General features: G+C 44.4%; 1 protein-coding gene across 1 annotated transcript; it reads right to left on the minus strand.

The window, feature by feature from the left end:
• Window positions 1-310: 310 nt before the first annotated feature.
• Window positions 311-20,582, minus strand: LRRC52 (leucine rich repeat containing 52). Its single transcript, XM_032161113.2, has 2 exons — window positions 19,664-20,582; window positions 311-763 (listed from the first exon to the last, which is right to left on the minus strand). Exons 1-2 carry the CDS (start codon window positions 20,283-20,285, stop codon window positions 444-446), a joined length of 942 nt encoding a protein of 313 aa, XP_032017004.1. The 5' UTR covers window positions 20,286-20,582; the 3' UTR covers window positions 311-443.
• Between the last annotated feature and the right edge of the window lie 155 nt (window positions 20,583-20,737).

Raw genomic sequence — 20,737 nt, forward strand, 5'->3', positions numbered from 1 at the left:
CCATTAATGTTAGTTCTTATCATTGTCTTATACTTTTCTCCATTTGATTAATGTTAATCTTCACTTCCACTTACATTGTTTGCTCTTTAGGGAAGATTTTAAATCTTGTATTCCTTGTATCCATCCCTCCAGCACTTAGTTTGGGGACATAATAGGTACTTATTAAACATGAGATGGCTTACTTTTGGGGTAGACTTTCTCGGTATTTAGATGCATCCAACAACATTTCTAGATTTTGTTCTACCCCATCCTGCTGAGCTCAAGGAGTCATCCTCGGGCTGGTGAAGTGGGAAGGGACCAACCTGTGAAATGGCCAGCAGAGATTTTGTTTATTTTATTAGAAGGTTTCAATCTCTATGACAGCTCCAAGGTGGTGGGATGGGGAGGGCAAGAGAGAAAGCAGGGAGCCTGGGGGAGGCACATAAGATAGTGGTCTCTGGCAACTAAATAAGCTGAGGGAACTCCTGGACTGAGCTCGTCTGGGTTTGAAAAATCCGCCTGCTGACTTCCACCCTAGTCCCGGCCTCGTCCTCATCCTCTTCGTTCGACTTGTGGCGGGTGTTCTGGTAGAGCACAGCACACACACCTGTGAGCCAGGCAGCCACAGTTCCCGCGGCGAAGATGCAGAAGCCGATGAGCAGCAGGAAGATGTAGTCTTTGTGGTCCAGGTGCGTGATGCACATGTATCGGAGTGGGTTCCCCACCCGGGTGATGGGCCACCCTGTCAGCTCTGTGGGCTCCACACATGTGGCATTTAGATCATCTAAGAAGAAAAAACACAGCAGGCAGGGTGCTGAAACAGCGTGACTCCCAGGGTCCTAAGGCCAAAGGGGATCAGGAGGGGCCATCTGCACCCTCACTACTCCAAGTGTGGTCTGTGGGCCAGCAGCATCGACATCATCTGGACCTTGTTAGAAATGCAGAATCTCAGGACCCACCTGTGACCTCCTGAATCCGAATCTGCATCTCAACAAGACCTTCAGGGTATCTGTTGCACATTGGAGTTTGAGAAGTACTTGGCCTGGACTGTTCCTTGTCCCCAGGCTTTGATGCATTCAGGCCATGAAAATGCTTCTTAAGGATGCTCAAGGAAGGAGAGGCCACAACAGGGGTGGGGAGGTTGGAAGGTTAGGCAAGATTGCCATGGAGTGTTGACATCTCTGTGTTCTTTACCAGTCACCTCCCTCTTGCCTCTCCCTTGCCTCCATCCCAACTTTCCCTTCACCTTGTCCCTTTCTCTCTAGCAGTAGCTGAGTCCAACCTGGCACCACTAGCATCCCCCAAGAGCATTGCAAGCCACTCAACTCTAGGGAGGGAGGAGATTCTCTTGAAATGTTTACTGTGTGTTCTACCTGCTCACCACATTCCCCCCCGAACAAGTCAGGGGAGCCCAGGGTAACCAGGTTGCCAATAGGGAAAGCAGTTCTGCTTCTCAGCGGTGATGTTGGCCATTGCTGGCTGATTATGTCATCGACATGAGTCTTCAGTCATTCTTAGCAGCTGACTCAGCTTCCTGGCTACTTCTCTGAGCACCTCCCCATATGTAGCGCCATGGCCTTCACTATGTAACAGAAAGAAGAGTGGGCTCTAGAGCTAGACAGGCCAGGCTTTTAATCCAGATTCTGTTACTTACTAATTTTGTAAACTTCAGCAGGATACCGGATTCTCTCTCTGAATTCCATTTCCTCATCTTACCAGTGCAAAGAAGGAGACTTCTCAGGGTAGCTGAGAGAACTTACTGACATAGGTAAGAAGGCACAGGTGATTGTGCCTCGAGCACGGAATCCTCAGAGCCCTATCACTGCCCCTGCATTTTTCTAACTCCATACACTCTGCCATGCTGAGGCTGTGTGCTTGTGTGGGATGCTCAGGTGAATGTATCCAGCACACACTAGATCACTGAGCTCCAGCTCAGGGCTGAAGCCAGGGCTTGAGACAACCACAATCAAAATTATAATAGCAGCCGGTATTTGCTAAGTGCTTACTATGCACTAAGTGATTTATAAATATCTCATTTAATTCTAATAATAACCTTGATGCACATAATATTATTTTCCTTGTCTTACAAATAAGGAAACTGAGATTCAGGAGATCCCATAACCTGAAGGTTTTAGATAACTGCAGAATCTAGACAGAAGACAGAAGACAGAAAGCCAGTGTGAGCTTGTTTTGCGTAAGTGGGATTTGCAAACAGGAGCTATTGTGGAGAGGAGTTTCCTCTAAACTTCAGGACAGGAACTGCCTGAATGGTGAAAACATCACTATCCTTGGTGACCCAGGATGTTAGGAAAATCAGGTTCAGTTTGGTAAATCCTAATGGGGGCTGGAAGCAGCATTCAAAGAAAAAGTGCAGAGGTAAGGTGGCCTGGGGAGAAGGCATTTGGGCTTATGGGTGGCTGGAAAGAGCTGTCCTCTCCACCCGGACACCAATACCTGCCTCTTGCTTCTGTATCAATGCACCTACAGCAAAGTCATTTTGTTTTGTTCAGGAAGATGGCCTGAAGTGTGTAGTGCTGTTTAGGACTCAAGCTTGTAGACACAAGAGGGGAAGCCAGTGCAGGAGCTGTGTCATATCCACTGTTTGTAATGATTACAGAGGAAGGGAGAGGAAGAAGCCTCTCTCTAGACAGTGTGGGATGGTGGCCCTCAGGGCAAACCTGCCCCACCAGAGAGCTCTCAAGTAGAGGGAAAGGAGTTGAGGGCTGAAGTTGCAGAAACACAATTATGCCTCTGTACCTCTTTCTAGTCAGCCTGGCTTGAGGATCTCTGTGGCTTTGCCCAGGAGGCCTGGGCATGGGGCCCCCATGAGCAGGGAAGGTGCCTGGGAGCTCTCCAGGAATTCTATCGAGAGAGAGCTCAGGTCACCTGCCCAAACTGTGGGAGACACAAGAATCTTCAAAGAAAGATGTATTTGAGAAAGGAAAACATGGGATTTGGAGGGTCTGGGATGTGTCTAGCGGGGTTTATCTCATTCTATTTTTAAAAAGATTGGGCTTTCAAATTGCAGCTTGGGCGGCAGAGATGAGACTAAACATCACACACGTTTCCCCATTTTGGAGCATTAACTTTGAAAGGAGCAATTAGGCAGTGATTTTAATGCATTGTTAGGCTGCTAAGTGAGGGATGTGGGTGGCTTTGTTGGGAGGGAGGCCTGGGTTTCTCTCCCACTGAATTATCTCCCCCTCTTCCCAGTTGCAGTCACTGCCAAGATTTGGGCTCTCCCCTCCCAGGCTCCCTGTCTCCATTGTTTCCCTTTCCCAGCTCAGGGCCATTTCACACATTTCTGCCAAATTGCCTTCCCCAAGTACAGCTCTTCTGGGTCACACTCTGGCTCAAAACCGTCCTCTGACCTCCTGTGAACCTCAGAATAACACCCAGACCATTTGGCCTGGCATTCAGAGCCCCTCAGCATCCATCCCTTCTCCCCTTCCCTCCTTACTTCTCAGCACTGCTGGTAACCTTTGCTCCAATTAAATTAAACTACATATTATGCCTTGATTACACCTCACCCTTGCCCTCATCTATAGTTACTTTGTTACACTGCTCCTTTTTTATCAAATGCCTCATACTCCTAGTTTTGCAGGATCATGTTCTTCCCATCTTTTAAGAACTAGCCTAAATGCGTCTATTCCAGGGAGACCTTCCTCAACCACCCCGTCCTCAGAGCTCAGAGGACATGTGATTTTCCCACTCGTGAACTCATCCCTAGCATTTCCTTGTGTCTTTCTTAAGTACCTATCACATTCTGTCTTGCATGATGGTTATTTACAATGTGCATCCTTTCTCCCCTACCAGGTAGACTTTTAGCTCTTAAAGGTATAAACCATGTCTGATCATTATTGTTCTTGTTAATAAGAGCTATCATTCATTGACCGACTTGTGTAATTTGTAAAATTGAGGGATGTTCTGATACTTTTTTAAATTACGAGATTCGAGGTTAATCCTACTGTTCTGGTTTAATTCTGTAGAAACATTCTGATCCTTTGGAATTTCTTGAGAATTTGCTATATGGCTGAATTTAAGGTCAATTTTAGTACATTTTCCATGTGCTACAAATATATTATACAGTAGATCCTCTAATAACATTGTTTCATTCTATGTCATTTTGTTACAATGTTAATGAGAAAAAAATATTCCCAGCCAGGGCCACTGTCTGTATGGAGTTTGTGCGGGTTCCCCATGTCTGGACAGTTTTTCTCCAGGTGCCCTGGTTTCTTCCCACATCTCAAAGATGTGCATATTAGGTTATTAGGTGGACTGGTGTGTCTAGATTGTGCCAGTCTAAGTAAGTGTGAGTATGTGTATGCGTGGCCCCCAATGGAATGGTGTCCTGGCCAGGGCTGCTTCCCACCTTACACCCTGAGCTGCCAAGATAGGCTCCAGCCACTCACAGCCCTGAACTGAAATAATTAGGCAAATATTATCTTACTTGTTTGTATAAATCTTTCTTAAATGTATGTATGTTTCCTATTTCAATGCTAAATATTAGAAGGGTTTTTTGATCTTTATTTAGAAGTTTGATGATGTTTTTGTGACTAGAAATAAGCTTTAGAAACTTAACTCTTGCTTGTATCAATTAGCCTATGGTAGAGTTGGCTCTGTTATATGTCATTTTGCTTAAAGTGGCAGTTTCTAAGAACCTATGGATATTAAGTTAGGATTTACTGTATTCTTTCTTGAGTACATTGTTCTATGGGTGTCAGTTAGGTTGTGGTGGTGTACTGATCTTCTATACCCTTATTGACTTTTTATTTATAAACATCTATTGTCTCTTAGTTATTATTAGACTATTGTCTACTAGGCCCTCTAATTATGTAAAATTACCAGTTTTTACTGTGCATTGGTCTGCTCCATATAGTTCTTTCAAGTTTTGCTTCACAATTTTTTTTTTTTTTTAGATGGAGTTTCACTCTTGTTGCCCAGGCTGGAGTGTAGTGGCATGATCTCGGCTCACTGCAACCTCTGCCTCCCAGGTTCAAGTGGTTCTCCTGCCTCAGCCTCCTGAGTAGCTGAGATTACAGGCACGCACCACCAGGCCCAGATAATTTTTATATTTTTAGTAGAGATGGGGTTTCACCATGTTGGCCAGGCTGGTCTCGAACTCCTGACCTCAGGTGATCCACCTGTCTCGGCCTCCCAAAGTGCTGGGATTACAGGCATGAGCCACCACACCTGGCCCTTGCTTTACAAATTTTAAAGCTGTGTTATTAGGTGCATACAAAGTTATAATTGTTAAGTCTTCCTGGTAGAATTATCCTTCTATCATTGACCAATATCTCTCATTATCTCTAGTAATGCTTCTTGCCTTAAAGTTTACTTTGTTTAACGTTAGTATGGCTGCATTGAAATTCTTTTGGTTACTGTTTGCACTGTGTATCTTCTTCCGTCCTTTTAATCTTTCTATGTTCCTATATTTAAGATATATTTTTGTAAGTAGTATGTAGCTGGGTTTTGTTTTTCATCCAAGCTAGCAAACTTTGTATTTTAATAAGCCCATTGACATTTAATGTAATTACTGATATATTTGGATTTATACCTAGTATCTAGTTTTTTGTTTGTCTCACTTATTTCATGTCCTTTTTCTAACCTGTTGCCTCCTTTTTTAAAAAAAAAAATCATTTAACTTCCTTTTCTTTAGCTTGTTAACCATACCTTCTTTTCCTATTCTAGTATGATGACTTTAGAGGTTTTATACCCATCTACTGATCCTGGAGTGCCTGACATGTGCTAGGCACTATATGAGATGCTTTACAAAATTAAGCTCTAAGCTGTACTCTTGATCACCCCACAGGGTAGTTTTAATTATTCCCATGCTATGGAATGAATAAACTATACAACAATTCTTCCTTCTCTGGCTTTCTTGATTTCCTTGCCTCTCACACAGGGGGTCAGCAAGTACTGTTTTACATGCTGTGCACTGCACAACTCCAGGAGGTTCCATTCATTTTATAGACAGGTGACCCAGCTTTATCCCATCCCTTTCCTCAGCCTCACTCCAGCGGGCCAGGGCATTAACTACAGATGTCATTAATATTGAATTTCTTATTGGGAATAGTTCCTAAGGAAACGTAAACCACGACCTGGTTTATTTCTGTACACAGCATATTGCTCAAAGGCCGAAAACCTCTTTGTCAGAATCAGATGCACGGAAGAACTACAGTGTCTGGGTGCTGGAACCACACTTATTAGTGTAGGAGCCCAGGAGGCCTCCCTTTCAGAAAATAGTAGTGAAACCTCCGGTTATAAGGGGAACTGCTTCTTTTCTTGGTCTTCAGGAGGGACCCCAGTTCTGCCCAGGGCTCTGCTGCAGGTTCCCAGGGCCTTGGTGCCCCCAAAGGAGCCAGGCCATGGGCAGGTTGCTCTGAGCTCCTGTGGCAGCTTGCTCAGGAACCTTCTGGGCTGACTGGAGGGGCGGGCATCTAGGCAGTGGCAATGGAAAGCAAGAGGGTGGAATCTGAAGGCACTGCAATTACCTCTCAGTGAATAAATTATGTTTCTATCAGCTTTATGCACCTTGTCAAGCACTTCGTCGACTTCTAACCTGGATCTAGAGAAAAGCCCAATTCCCCCATTTTTTCTTTTAGGCCCCAGTCCACCCAAGTATCACTAGATGTACAGTGCTTTGCCTTCTATTGTTTTGCAAGCTAAGTTATTTTTTATCAAGGAAATTGATTTGCCACCTATTCATTTGTCTGACTCCACTCATTAGATTACAGATGCTATGAGGATAAGGATTTTTTGTCTGTTTTGTTCACTGACATCTATCAGGATGCTACAGTGCAGGGTGTATTTGTTGAATGAATTGATTGTTATTCAAACCCCTTGGGCTTGCTGTCCCTGACATAACGCTCAGGTGGAGGAAAGGGAACCTCAGTGGTAGAATACCATAGGTGGGTCAGCTGACCTTGGACTGCCTTGGACACTCTACACTGGGTGAGTACCAATCCATATGAGAGTCTGGGGAGGGTTCAGTGAGCTAAGTGAAGCTCCAAGGAGGCAGGAATGGATGCTCTCTAGGACCAAATGGAGGTATAAGCCTTGAACTGGGAAGGGCACCTCCTCTGTCCTGTGAGACTGAGGAGAAGGAAACAGGGGTAAGAGTATGAGGACAAACTGCTGCAGACATGATATCAAAAGGTAATTATTATTATTTCCAAATTACTTTTTGAGAACTGTTTGAGAGCAGAGATTCTTTTTCTGTACCCTTGTATCCTTAGTGCCTGGCACACAGTAGGTGCTCAATAAATGTATGTTGAATGCAAGAGTGGATTATTGATCTGATCTCCTATAGCACTTTTAAAACTCTGATGTCTTTGGCCTGTTGTTCAGGACAGGTTCCCCCAAATGGAATTTGAAGGGATCACTATTATATATTCTGTTGTACTACAAGTGCCCAGAGGAGATGATTCCCTAGAAGGAAACCTAGGTTGGGCAATATGACTGCTCAAGAACACCAAAGCCAACTGACCAACAAGGGCCCCTTCTCAGATCCTCATGCACAAACCTATGAGAATTTCAAGCCCCGGCACTGGCTTCTACCTTTGCCTTTCTGGAGCTCCACTTACTCATTGCTCAGCTGTCATGCAATGATGGCATAAGCCAGGGGTCAGCAACCTGTGGGCCAAATCCAGCCTGCTGTTTTGTAAAGAAAGTTTTATTGAAACACAGCTTTCCCATCCTTTTACATATTTTCTAATGCTGCCTTCACCTTAATGGCAATGTTGAGTAGGTGCAATGAAGATCCACAAACCCTAGAATATTTACTGTTGGCCCTTTCTGGAAAGCGTGTGCTGACTCCTGGTCTAATCCATCCTAGGCACCTTAAAACCTTAAGGATTTGTGTTATTTGGGCTTGTGCAAAGTACAATTCTTATCTGGTATTCACAATCCCCCCCACCTGGTGTATAGAGTCTATAGATTTTTAAAGGTTAAAAGTGATTCATAGACTCATGGAACATGTAGACAAGACCTTGACGTTCAGCAAGTTCAACCTGATTATTCCTGTGCTTTACAGGTGTTTTAGGTTACAGAACTGGTCTCATGTATAACTGGTTGCATATGGGCATGATTCAGAAGCAGAAAGCTTTCTTTTTCTCATAATTTCTTCTCATGGGCTTGTCAGTACCCAGAACTCTGTCAGTGGGAGATGAAACCTTTCATTTCACCAATAAAATAACACTCAAAGTGTAAAGTTTTCTGAAAAAGAAGCAAATGACTTAATCCCTACTCAGGGGTAGCCACCTGCTACCACCTTTTGGTGGCGTGAGGGGAACAAGCTGCATGATGGGGCTGGGGGCTGGGACCAGGTTCTTCTTGGAAGTTAAAAATTAAATTTTTTTCTTTTAGTTTCTTCTCAGTTTGGCCTAGAGCTGAGCCTGCTTAATAACTACCCATCTGTTCAGAAAAATCCAGAGAGCAGACAGTTGTCCTCATGGATAACAAACCATTATGAAACCCCAGGAGCAGAAGGGCACCATCATTCACCAGTTCACCAGGCAGAAACACCAGGCAGAAACTGTTTGCTTCCTCTTTCACATTCCATGTTCGGATCATAAGCAAACCCTGCTAGTCCTACCTTCAAAATATGTCCTGATTCTTACCTCTTCTGATTACCTGGACCATTGCCCTGGTCCCAGCCAGTGTCCTCTTTTGCCTGAACTGTGTTGGCCTCTGAATGTGTGTCCTTGCTTTTTCCTACAATCTCTATCTGGAGACAGCAGTGGGAGCAATCTGTAATTACAGATCATGTCACTTCTCTGTTCAAAATCCTTCCATGACTTCCCATCACACTTAGAATAAAATCAAAAGCCTCTCCATGGCCTATCTACCCTATGTGACCTGGCCTCAGTAATTTTCTATCTCATTTCTTCCCTTTCTCCTTTTCCTTCGCTCTGCTCCAGCCATATTCCCTTTCTAATATGTCAAACTCATTCCAGCCCAGGGCCTTTGTGTTCATTCTCCCCTTGGTCTAGAAAGACCTTCTTCTACCCCATGTAATATTTTCATGGCTACTCTCTCACTTTATTTCAGTTCTCTGCTCAAAACCACCTCCATGGGCCCACTGAGCCTGAAGTATCTGCCTTGTTCTCAATCTCAGGCACATTCTTCTCTTCCCCTCTCTTATTTTCCTCCATGGCACTTGTTATTTGACATTATGTCATATATCAATTTATTTGTTGTCTTCTTCTCCTACTAGAATGTAAGTTTCATGAGAGCATGTCTGTTTCTGTTCACACCAGTATGCCCCGTGTCTGGCCAAGACGCTGGCATCTGATTGGTGCTCAGTAACTGTCAGTGAATGCGTGTACTCAGATCCCAGTCTGAGCTCCTTACCTCTTTGTAAATGTCAACTAGGGATAACAATGCCTGTGCCTCACCTCAGCCAAATGCTGTGACCAAAGCCTCTCGGCTGTTAGAAGAAAATGCACTGAAAATTACAAGGGTTTGTCTAACATGACTTTAATTCCATCTTAACTATGTTTTAATTGGATGCATTGAATTTTTAGTTATTCTCTTATTTGGGTTGAGGAGAAAGCCAAATTCACCTGTGTGATCAAAAAAGCTATCATTGGCCAGGTGCAGTGGCTCACACCTCCCAGCACTTTGGAAGGCCAAGGTGGGCGGATCACTTGAGGTCAGGAGTTCCAGACCAGCCTGGCCAATATGGCAAAATCCATCTCTTCTAAAAATAAAAAAGTTGGCTAAGCATGGTGGCACATGCTTATAGTCCAAGCTCCTGGGGATGCTGAGGATCACCCCAGCCTGGTAAGTCGAGGCTGCAGTGAGCTGGGATTGCACCACTGCACTCCAGCCTGGGCAACAGAGCAGCGAGACTCTGCCTCCAAACAACAACAACAACAACAAAACTATCATGGCATATGGGCCATGGAGCAGATTAGGTGTTTTTTTATGACATCATCTTGGAAGCTTTAACATCCCCCTCAAGAGCTCTGGCTCCCCCAGGTTGAACTCCTTGCCTCTGCTCACCCTGTTTGTTTCTGCAAACCCACACTGCTCTACCCCTCCTCTGCATCTCATGTAACACTCAGAATCACTGCCAGGCAAAGAATTTATAACAACAATGACAGCTAGCATTAATTCAACATGCACTGTGTGCAGTTCTAAAATCTTCATGTGGGTTTTTTCATTTAATTATCACAACTTGAGGAAATAGGCACTGTTTTATCTTCATTTTGCACATAAGAACTTGGGTTGGATGGAGATTGTTGCCCACAGTCAAGTAGTTGGCAAGTGACAGAGGCAGGATGAAAAGCCAGGTGGCCTGCATCCAGAGCCCACCTTGGTGTTGCCTGCTCAACTAGGATGTGAGCATCTCAAGGACAATGGATATTTTATAGTCACCTAATTGGATTGGTGTTATGGAAGCATCATAGAAAACATTACATGAAACTGTGTACTTTATAGATGTATAGTCATTCTTTGTCTTTTACCTCACTGAAAGAGAAATACAGGCACCAACTGGGCCCCTCAATTGTATTTGTCCCCCATTATTACAGTCACCCCCATCTATGTTTACCCTCGCCTCCTTCTCTGCAGTCCCAGAGGGCAGAGGGGGTGCCACTCCTCTTTTAAGGATTACCCCTTGGAGACCATCCATCCACTCCTGTCCTCTCGGGGACTTTACCCCACCAATGACTTCCCCTCTCTCCTATATCTTTGTCCTTTTTCTCTGCATCGACTCTTTCCATCAGCAGATAAACACATGGTTGGATCTCTTTTCTCCTAAAAATCCTCCTTCTTCATTTGTTTTCTCTCCAACTAGAACCCTATTCCCTTCAGTCCACAGCCATGCTTTCCAGAAGAGTAGTTTACATGGTCTACTCCTTCTCATCTTTGATGTTCAGTTCATAGCCCATTATGGATTGGTGTTCACTCTCATCATGCCAGCGGAACTGCCCAAGACATCAGGGATCTCTGGTGCTAAATCTGATAGACAGTGTTCTGTCCTTATCTGACCTGCTTCCACTTTTTGGAACTCTTTGGCTTCCATGAATTTATCTTGTTCTAATTTCCTTTGTCTGGGGGCTCCTGCTGTCCTACGTGGGTTGCTCTTTCTTACTTGACCCTTTGGTATGTTGCATTCCCCAAAGCTTCTGTACTTGGCCCTTATTATCCTCATTTGAAACTCTTTTTCCTGATTGATCTCATCTTCTGTTAGGTTTCAGTGATCACTAGTGAGTTGATGATCCGCAAATATATGTATAATTTATGCCCTGTTCTCTTCAGAATTTCAGGTCAGAACATCCAAATGCCTAGTGTTTTACAGGGACTTCCCACTCAGTAAGGTCAAGATGGGACTCAGCTTCTCCCCTGACTTCCTCACTGCCCTCCTCCATGTGTGTTTATGTCAGCAAAGCCCCCACACTGTCCAAGCCAAAGTCTTGGGAGCTACCATTGATTTTTCCCTTTTCTATATTTTCTATATCTCATTCATTCACTCAGGAAACACTAGTTGAGCATTTTCTCTGTGTCAGACCTGTGCTTATTTCCAAAGATTCAGATCTGCTTTCATAGAGCTTCCAGTCTATCAGGGAAGACAAATGTTAAATGAATACACATTTATTAATTAGAATTGTGCCAGAAGTTACAAAGGGTGCACAAGAAACTATGAGAGGATCTAGTTCAGTCCCAAATACTGTTGCTACTGCCTTCTAAATGATTCCTTCTCAAATGTCTACACTTCTCCTCCTCACTGTTGCTATAGGCTGCCATACTGTCTGGCTTAAACGCCTACAGGAGCTTCCTTCCTAGACCTACCTCCAGCTCACTTGCCTCCCAAGACTTCTTAGGATATATTGCATGTTCCCCAGAAAACCATTCAAGGCCCTTCCTAGCTGGCCCCCATCCTTTTCTCTAGCCGCATCCATCCTTTGTACATTACTTCCAGAATGAGGAGCTCTTCACCTTTAAAGGTGAGGAAACTGAGGTTGGCTGCTTTGGCCAGACTTGCACTGCTGTTTTTCAGAGTCCTGAGTGATGCTGGGTGACCTGAGGGGCCAGGTGTAGAAATCTGGCATTTCTGAGCTTGGAGTAACTTTCGATCACCTACTCTCAGGTATCCCAATTGGCCTGAGTCAGGGAGTGTGTCAGCATCACCCAGGGGTTCCTAAATGTCCCATGCTTGCCGCTCCTATCCCTTCTTGGATTTTCTGGGTGGCTTAGGGATCACTGACTTAGTTTCACCCCTCTCAGCCCACTCCTTGCCCTTGGGAGGCTGCTCTTCTGGCTTTCAACCGCCTCGGAAGCCTTGGAGCTGCTGGTTGTCCAGCCTTTCTTTTTTCTTTCTTTTCTTTTCTTTTTTTTTTTTGGCCTTTGGTCTTTATTTTAATTTTCCTGATGGAGGACATGGGTAAGCATTGATAGTGGAATAATGTCAGGACCTGAATTCATTCCGGAAATCTAAGTTTGGGCACAGTTGTGGATGACTTTGTACTTGGTAGGTTGAAATTGGGCCATTATCCCATTACAGCAGTCTTGAATACAGGATGATATAACCTCGTAATGAAACTAAGATGTTCTCTGCTCAAAACGCCCTCAAAATGACTTGGACCTGAAGCAGCACATGACTCAACCCATCTGCTCCCTGCAGATGGCCCTGAGTGGCTTTGTCCACTGCCTCTGCAGCACCCTTGCTCAAGCTCCTCTGATGTGTGGGCCCCACCATCAGGCTCATTTAGGACTGGCTAAGGCTATCAGAGCTGACACAGAGGGGACTCTGTCCTCAAACCGCCCCACTCTAGCCCCTGGTAGCCTGTCACTTTCTGAATTCTCACTGTTTCTGGTTGTTCCCTGTCAAATTGCAAATGCTCCCTGAGGGGATATTTCAAAACATTAGCCATTAGCATCTCAGCGCAAATCGATTCATTTACTAATTGGAACAGCCACTGAAGGTCCAGAACACAGGACACTGTTCTAGGGTTTCTGAAAAGTGGCCTAAGGACAAATGGCATGAAGAGTTGACTGAATCAGAACCTCAGGACATGGGACCTGGGATTCTTGTGCTCATTAGAGTTTGAGAAGCACTGTTTGAGCAGGTCTGGCCTGGGAGGAAAGTCTGGGGCAATGAGTTCCTTGGGATGGAGGCATTGTTTTAGTGAAGCTGAGGGTGCTTAATATAGGAGGTGGGAGAGTGCAGGAGTTAGAGGCATCTGCTTCTTTTTTTTTTTTTTTTTTTTTTTGAGACGGAGTCTCGCTCTGTCGCCCAGGCTGGAGTGCAGTGGCGCAATCTCGGCTCACTGCAAGCTCCGCCTCCCGGGTTCACGCCATTCTCCTGCCTCAGCCTCTCCGAGTAGCTGGGACTACAGGCGCCCGCCACCACGCCCGGCTAATTTTTTTTTTGTATTTTTAGTAGAGACAGGGTTTCACCGTGGTCTCGATCTCCTGACCTCGTGATCCGCCCGCCTCGGCCTCCCAAAGTGCTGGGATTACAAGCGTGAGCCACCGCGCCCGGCCAAGGCATCTGCTTCTTAATTGAACTTCCTAATTATGTGATGTAGCCCTCATCACTGGGAACACTTCCACCTCAGCACTTGCCACTATGCACTTGCTCACCTGGGACCATGCCTGCTGAGCGCTGTTCTCCTCTCACCTCCTGTGTGCTTTCTATTTAGGTCCATAGGCTACCAGCTATAAGAGGCCTTTGAGGATATCTAACCCAAATCCTTTATTTTAAGGACAAGAAAAGTGACTCTTGAAGAAGGAAAGTGACTTTCTCCATATTACACAGTGGCTTTTCTGGGATCAGGACAGGGCTTCCTGGCTTTCAATTCTATTTTCTGTCTCTTGTATCCTAGATTATCTTATTCAAGACAAAAATTATGACTTTTTTTTTCTGTGAAACAGCCACCCCAGCATTATAATGCAATGTTGGGGACATAATGAATATACAATAGATGTTTCAGAGTTAAATGGATCATGATGTGCTTGACAGCAAAGAAATATCATGGCATCAGGGAAAAACATTGAACTTGGATGTCAGGATATTTCTGTACTGGGCTTTTCTCTACAGCCACTTACTTGTGACTCTGGATTCTAAAGTTCCAGCTTAAACATCCTGTGTTAAAAGGCTACCCTGACCAGTATGGTAGCCAGTAGCCTTAGGTGGCTATTTAAATGTATTGAAAGAAAATAAAATAAAAATTCAGTTCATTTGTTCTAGCCAAATTTCAAGAGCTCAATGGCCACATGCGGCTAGTGACTGCTGTATCCGACACCATATATATAGACTATTTACCCTGTTGCAGAAACTTCTATTGGACAGCATTAGAGCAGACTTTGTGGGTAGAGGGGAATGGGATGTATGAGGCTAGGTTTTGTATGTTTTGGAGCTTAGAGTTTGAGTGAGTTTTCGAGAGCCTCCTGAAAGCCATTCAACCCTGTCCCCTGAGGGAAATCAAATATCCTGGGAAGAACTCAATGACCACTGTCACCTTCAAGTGGCATTAATGACTGGAAAATAACAGTGCTGGCCAGGACCTAGTCCTCCCACTTGCTATCCTGGGCCAGAAAGGAAATGGAATGTGTGGGTCTGTTTTCAGTCCATATTGATCAGGGCTCAGTAGAGCACCCTAGCAAGGGACACATTACAACACACCTCCATTTCTGCTGTAACTTTTGTGTTTAAAAAGTGACTACATTAACTCTTTGAGAACTGAATACTTTTCAGTACACCTGGTGAGTATGCCATTGGAGAGTTTCTTTTGAATCAGACCTTTGATTATGGTGCCAGATCTCTTGCCAACTTGATAAAGTTTTGATATTCTTCTTTAGTGTAGCCTTATGATAAAATAAAATGAATGAAATACTGGGCTTCCTCTACAACCCCTCTATGGGGGAGGTCCTTAGCAAAAATATGACACAGAAGAAGCATATGATATTGCCCTCATGTCTTTACTTTTAAGACCTCTCCACTTCCTTCTTGCACCTCTGTTTCCTTCAAGGCTCCGCACTGCTGCAGAATTAATCTTAGCTAATCAAATTCCCAAGATTAACCCCTCCTTCTGATATGAGAGCTGATAAAGGCTTACGGACTCTTGTGTTATTCTTCCCAGGAGTTCATGTATTTTTGCAGGTTCTTTTTCAAGATCATGACACATGATTGGGACCCAAAAGGATGAACCTCTAGTGGCTAATTTCAGCTTAGTGGTAGGAAGTGGATAGGAACACATTGGGGCAAAAGTATTTATTGCTCAGTTATACTATGTAGGTGACGTCTTTCTCCTGAGGCTAGAGAAAGTTGCCTACACATCCCTAGAATGTTGCCTACACATCCACACCTGCCTCTGGAAGTGGAGCTTGTCTTTATGTAGAGCTTTGGTTCTAGATTCAGGTGACTCAGGAACAGGCAGCCTTTTGCTGCTGGTCCAGCCCAAAGTCTCATGGCCCAGGCTGAGACAAAGCCTTGATTTGAGCTTCTGCTTTTGTTCTCTAGGGTCTGAAAACCCATGTTCTTAACTTATCTAATAATACCCAACTTAGTCAGAATGTGACATAGACTTGTCTTGTCCCTCCAGGATTCTCCTTGCCCCATTTTTGTATGGATTAGAGTCTTAGAAGCAGCTGCCCACCTTCCCACATCCTATCTATATTCCTGCCTGCATCTCTATAGTCATGTTTCTAGACAGGGTGCATTGTCCTCTAACACCACATATGCTGAGCCTTCCTGAAGTCCACTGCTTATCTAGGGGAACACTTGACTGCTTTCTGCTATTCTACTCTCTTAGTATCCCATACCTTTCCTCATCTACCAGCCATTTGTTTTTTGATTGCTTATAGTGTGTCAAGCTTAAATGCTAATGACACTTCATAAATGTTCTCATTTCATTTTATGACAGCCCTAGGAATGTTGGTTCTATTATTATCCTTGTATTCAAGATGAAGAAATTAAAGTTCAGAGAGGTTAAGTAACTTATCTTATATCCTGCGGATAGTCAGCATCAGGGCTAGGATTATAACCCATCAATTTTATTCCAGAGCCTGAGCTCTTAACACTGGGCTCTGCTGCCTGAGGGTGACTGTCCTTCATCACCTGGAGGACAAGTGGCTGCCCCAAGTGCTTGTCACCCCAGTAGGCACATGCTGGCCTCGTTTGTCCTGCCCTGTTTTGTTCTGTTATGCCCGACTAAACTATGACATAGACATGGCACTGATGACCCAGAGTTACATGAATCTCCATATGCAGCCTCAGGTTTCTTGGTTCGTTACCTTCATGAGCACTTGTTTGGCACATAGTAGGCACTCAATAAGTATTTCAATAGATAAATGGATGAACTGAATTGTAGCATGGAAGTCCTTTACTTCACTGCATTGCTTTTCAAGGAATGTATGTGCACTCTCATATTGCCCTTAATATTTTACTACAGTGAAAATTCCCCAGGGCTAAGATTCAGTATTTCCTTGGGTCTAAAATGAGCCTGTTTGTGAAGTGGATTCTGTTTTATAAACACCAGATAACTCAGCTTATTTCATAGAAATCTTCCTATCTCCTGAAATGTGGATACATGTGGAGAGATACATGGGCTCCATGCTAGAATATGTCAAAGATCACCATTTTGATAACAAATGTGGTATAAATAGGTGGGCTTAAGTTTGAGACTTCACCAAGAATGTTTGCCAATAGCAAAGATATTTCCACCTAGCAGAGACCATGAATCATCATATGAGAGTCAAATAAATTAAATATCTTTCCTTACATTGAGGTTTGGCTAGAGGGCAAGAGAAGCAGCTAATGAATTTTACTTTATGTGTGTTCAACTTTATGGATATGCATGTATTTGTTCATGTATGTGGGTGTGAACCTGTACATTTATGTATGTACATGTAATATGTGGGTGGGTATGTAAGTAGGTATGTATGTATAAATGGTATATACTTGTGGGTAAGTATGTATGGATATATGGTATGAACGTATGTATATATGGTATATACAAACCTTTGTGTTTGCATATGTGTGTGTAAGTATTTGTGTCTGCATGTGTGTTTGTGTGCATATTTGTGATTATATGTGTGTATGGGAAGGGAGAACCAGACTGATTAAGGCCCAAATGAGAGCAAATGCTAAGGTTAGATTTGCCCTTTTGGAATTGGGGTAGACTGGGGTGAAACCTGGGCTTGCAAGGGAAGTACAGGCATATCAATGAATTTATGATGGTTAGTGCTTATTATCCAATGAAAATGATCTTGAGTCAGTTCCAAGTGGCAGCCAGATAGAAAATAAAGCTGAAGTTTAGATGCTGTAGCCATATGTTTATAATACAACTTATATTTATGACTAAACTCACTTACAGGATGATAGTTATGTAATTTGAGGATTTACAAGGTAGTATAGTCTTGTGGAAAAAGACCTGCATTTGAAATCAAGGGGTTCAAATCACTTTCTTGTCATTTATCAGCTGTGTGATTTTGGGCAGGTCAGTCTATTTTCTCATCCAAGGATAGGGTTAAAAATACCAATCCTAGTCTCTTCCACAAGCTGAGGGCACAAGTTTAAGTGTTGGTGTGACACTCATGCTAAAGGAAATGAGGTACCATGTGTGGAAACATGGAGGGAGATGAGCAAATTAGCAGTTGTGGGTGCATGTGTGGGGTCCCAAGGCTGGGGGATGAAAGCTTCGTCTACCTCACAAAACAGACTCTTCATTCATGAGGAGCTTATAAGCTTGACAAGATAGACACTCCTTTCTGATGTCTTGGAAAATACGCGGTGAAAAAGATCTACTTTATAATCCCATTCAACTGTGGATTGAACTGAAGAGTCAAGGAGTCCAAAGTGGTCAGCCTGAAAATTCTGAGAAGATACAACTGTGCAAGCAGAAATCTGATGAAGGGAGATGGAGTGGGAGGTGAAATGGTAGGCTTAGGTGCTGGGGTGGAAGCCAAGCTATGTTACTCTTGTCATCTGGGGTGAGAGGTCCCACTTGCAACCTGATGGGCTGTACTAAAGGAAAAGTGCATGTATGGTGGGCAGGGGCAAGAGAAGATGACACCCTTCCACAGGCTAATTTACAGGGACATAGACAGGGGAGAATCCCCTTTATGGACCACAGGTCATGCATGAGGATGATTAATGTTGAGCCTCTTTGACAGTGGTTTCTAGACACTATCACAGTTTTGGAGAAAAGTAGAAAACATTATCTCTGGCTCTTAGAGATGGTGTTATAGAGAGGCAAGGCAACCTACCTGAGATAACTGCTGCTGCATTCTAGTCCTGTTGGAAGATGGTCTGACAAAGTTAGTTTCTTTTGATTTATTCTAACAACTCAAGTTGAGGTATCTGGCAGTAGGGTCAGGTGTCTAAGGCACAACATTTAAGGAGGCACTGACTCACAATGTCTTATTCTCAGTGCACTCGCTCTCAGTGCCTCCTTAAATTTTGCCTCCTAAAAGCCCTGCTTGCCTCATCCCAGTCCAGACTCTGCCAGGAGGACTTTTTGAGACACACCCATTGGGAGGCCAAGAGGGCACGTTTTTTACTTGCTGTCACCACTTGGTTCTCTCTCCCCCAGTTCTCCTTGAAGTCTGTCATTTTGGCCAGGATTATTTCTAGCATATTGCCACCTGGGCAGGACTTCATGGTGGAAGCTTCAGCAGGAGTTTTATGAAGCTGCGTCTATGAAAACGTTTTCAAAGGCAAACACCCAGGGAAGGGAGACACTACATGGTTTTGACAGGATTTGATTTTCCACCCAGAGTCCAATTTTGCTGGATTACATCAGTGGCTCCAGACTTTCTGTGAGGAGTTATTTCTCGTTTTTCTGAAGCTCTGACTTTCCTGGGTAAAAATGCTATTATTGGTGGAGAGAAGAATTGGAGGGTAAGGATGAGACAGTAAAGTCCCTAAGATAAAGAGGAAATGAAGCACAGGGGCCGTGGCAGGCCGGGTGAGGACAGCGGGTAGAGTGGTGGCAAGGAGCTTGGAAATCTCCCAGGTAAGAGTTGAGCATCTACCTATAAGACTAGAATCTCTCTGCTTGACACAGTGAGCACTGGGACTCTTTCTCCATTGATTCATGCCATTCTCTCCTTCCATAGGAGGCCAGCATCTTCAAAACAAAGCAGCTATCAAAAGCCCTTTCTTCCTTCTTCCCTCCCTCTCTCACTGTCTGGGTAGCTCACATGCCCCTCCTTCCATCTGTATATTAAACTTTCCCTTCTGTATATCATACTCCTATATGAATGACTGAGTTTACTTTTTGATCCTGGAAAAATTCAGTTGCCGAATTAAACAGATTAAAACAGTTTACCAACAGAATACAGTGTCCCTATATTACCTTGTCACTTTGCAATTAGAGCACTTTATCATTTCTACACATATCATATATTTGATGCAACTCTGTGCCTTAGGTAATATTATTGTCCCCACTGTATGGATTAGAAAACAGGCTCAGAGAAATGGTGACATTTTCAAGGGTAGCCAACTGGTAAGTGCTGAGTTTGGGACCAGAACTCAGCTCTTTGAATTCCTATTTCAGAACTTTTTCTTATTGCTACTCCAGTCAACCCAAGGGTGGGCCCTGCAGAGTAATGAGAATGCATTCAATCAGCTTCACCCAACTTTTTCTCCCGTTCTGACCATCTTTTGAGTTCACCGTTTCTGGAGCCACTTCAATCACATTCTCTTCCCCACACCCAATCAAGCCCTCACCTGAGGGGTCCATATGGAACACTATTAAGAAGATGGCGAAGTCCAGGAAAGAGCAGTTGCACTTCCAGGGGTTTCCACTCAGAAACAGGGTCTCCAGAATAGTGAGGTGGTATAAGGCAGCACTATCCAGGGTCTGCAAGCCGGTATTTCTGAGGTCCAGGTACCTCAAAGAGGTGGTGTTGGCAAAGGTGAACTTGTGAAGCGATAACAGGTGAGGGTTGTTGGCAATGTTCAGCTGCACCAGGTTGCTGAGCACCGAGAAAGTGAATGGGGAGATTGAGGTTAGGTTGTTGGAGCTGAGGTCAAGGTAGATGAGTTTGAAGACCCCGATGAAGGTATAATCCATCACCTCTCGAATCCGGTTGTTCTGACAGTCCAAATAAACAAGGTCACTGAGGAGTCCTAGATGCATTGCTGGCAAACTAGTGATTCTGTTCTCGTTCAGGAACAGCCTCCGGGTGTTCAGGGGTATGTCAAGGGGGTATTCGGTTAACTGCTTCCCTGTGCAGATCACTTCTTGGGCTTGACACAGACAATTATTTGGACACTTTGACCCTGATACCAGCCCCATTCCAAAGGAAAAAAGTAACCACCCAGGGCCAGGGCCTGAAGAAAGGGACATAGTAAGAAGCCACAACCACCCTCCTTTCACCTTCCTGCGGGCTCTGTCCCTCTGATCCGAAGGCTGCCGGTCGGGGGTGGGGCAGGGGAGCTGCGCTGGAAAGAACTGTAACACTTTAGCTTTGTGCAAAGCAATTTTCCATTACAGGAGAACTGAACAGAAATTGAAACGCGAGGCTGAATGCCCTGCCGCCCAGCTTGGTGGCTCTGCTGCTCGCTCCCAGACTGCTGCTGGAAGCTTGCCCACTTGGCAGCTTTGAAAGGTCTCACCCTTTCCCTGCGTTTGTGAGTGAAGGGGAGCCAGGGGAGAGCCACATGACAATGAGGTTGCCAGTTGACACCTTTGTGATGTCAGCAGCCTCAGGAGACTTCCTGGCTAAGGGAAAGAGATTCCTCACCTCTCCTTCTGGGTGGTGTGGGGGTGTTTTATGTGTCTTGGTAAGCCAGCTGGAA

Source organism: Hylobates moloch, unplaced genomic scaffold (assembly GCF_009828535.3).
Source record: "Hylobates moloch isolate HMO894 unplaced genomic scaffold, HMol_V3 SCAFFOLD_8, whole genome shotgun sequence".
Taxonomy (NCBI): Eukaryota; Metazoa; Chordata; class Mammalia; order Primates; family Hylobatidae; genus Hylobates; species Hylobates moloch.

Bases quoted from the DNA above. Each gene is read 5' to 3' on its own strand.
- LRRC52 (XM_032161113.2), bottom strand. From the start codon at position 20,285: ATGTCCCTTTCTTCAGGCCCTGGCCCTGGGTGGTTACTTTTTTCCTTT. The intron at 764-19,663 runs GTGAGGGCTTGA...TTTTCTTCTTAG, and splicing joins GTTCCATATGGACCCCTCAG to ATGATCTAAATGCCACATGT.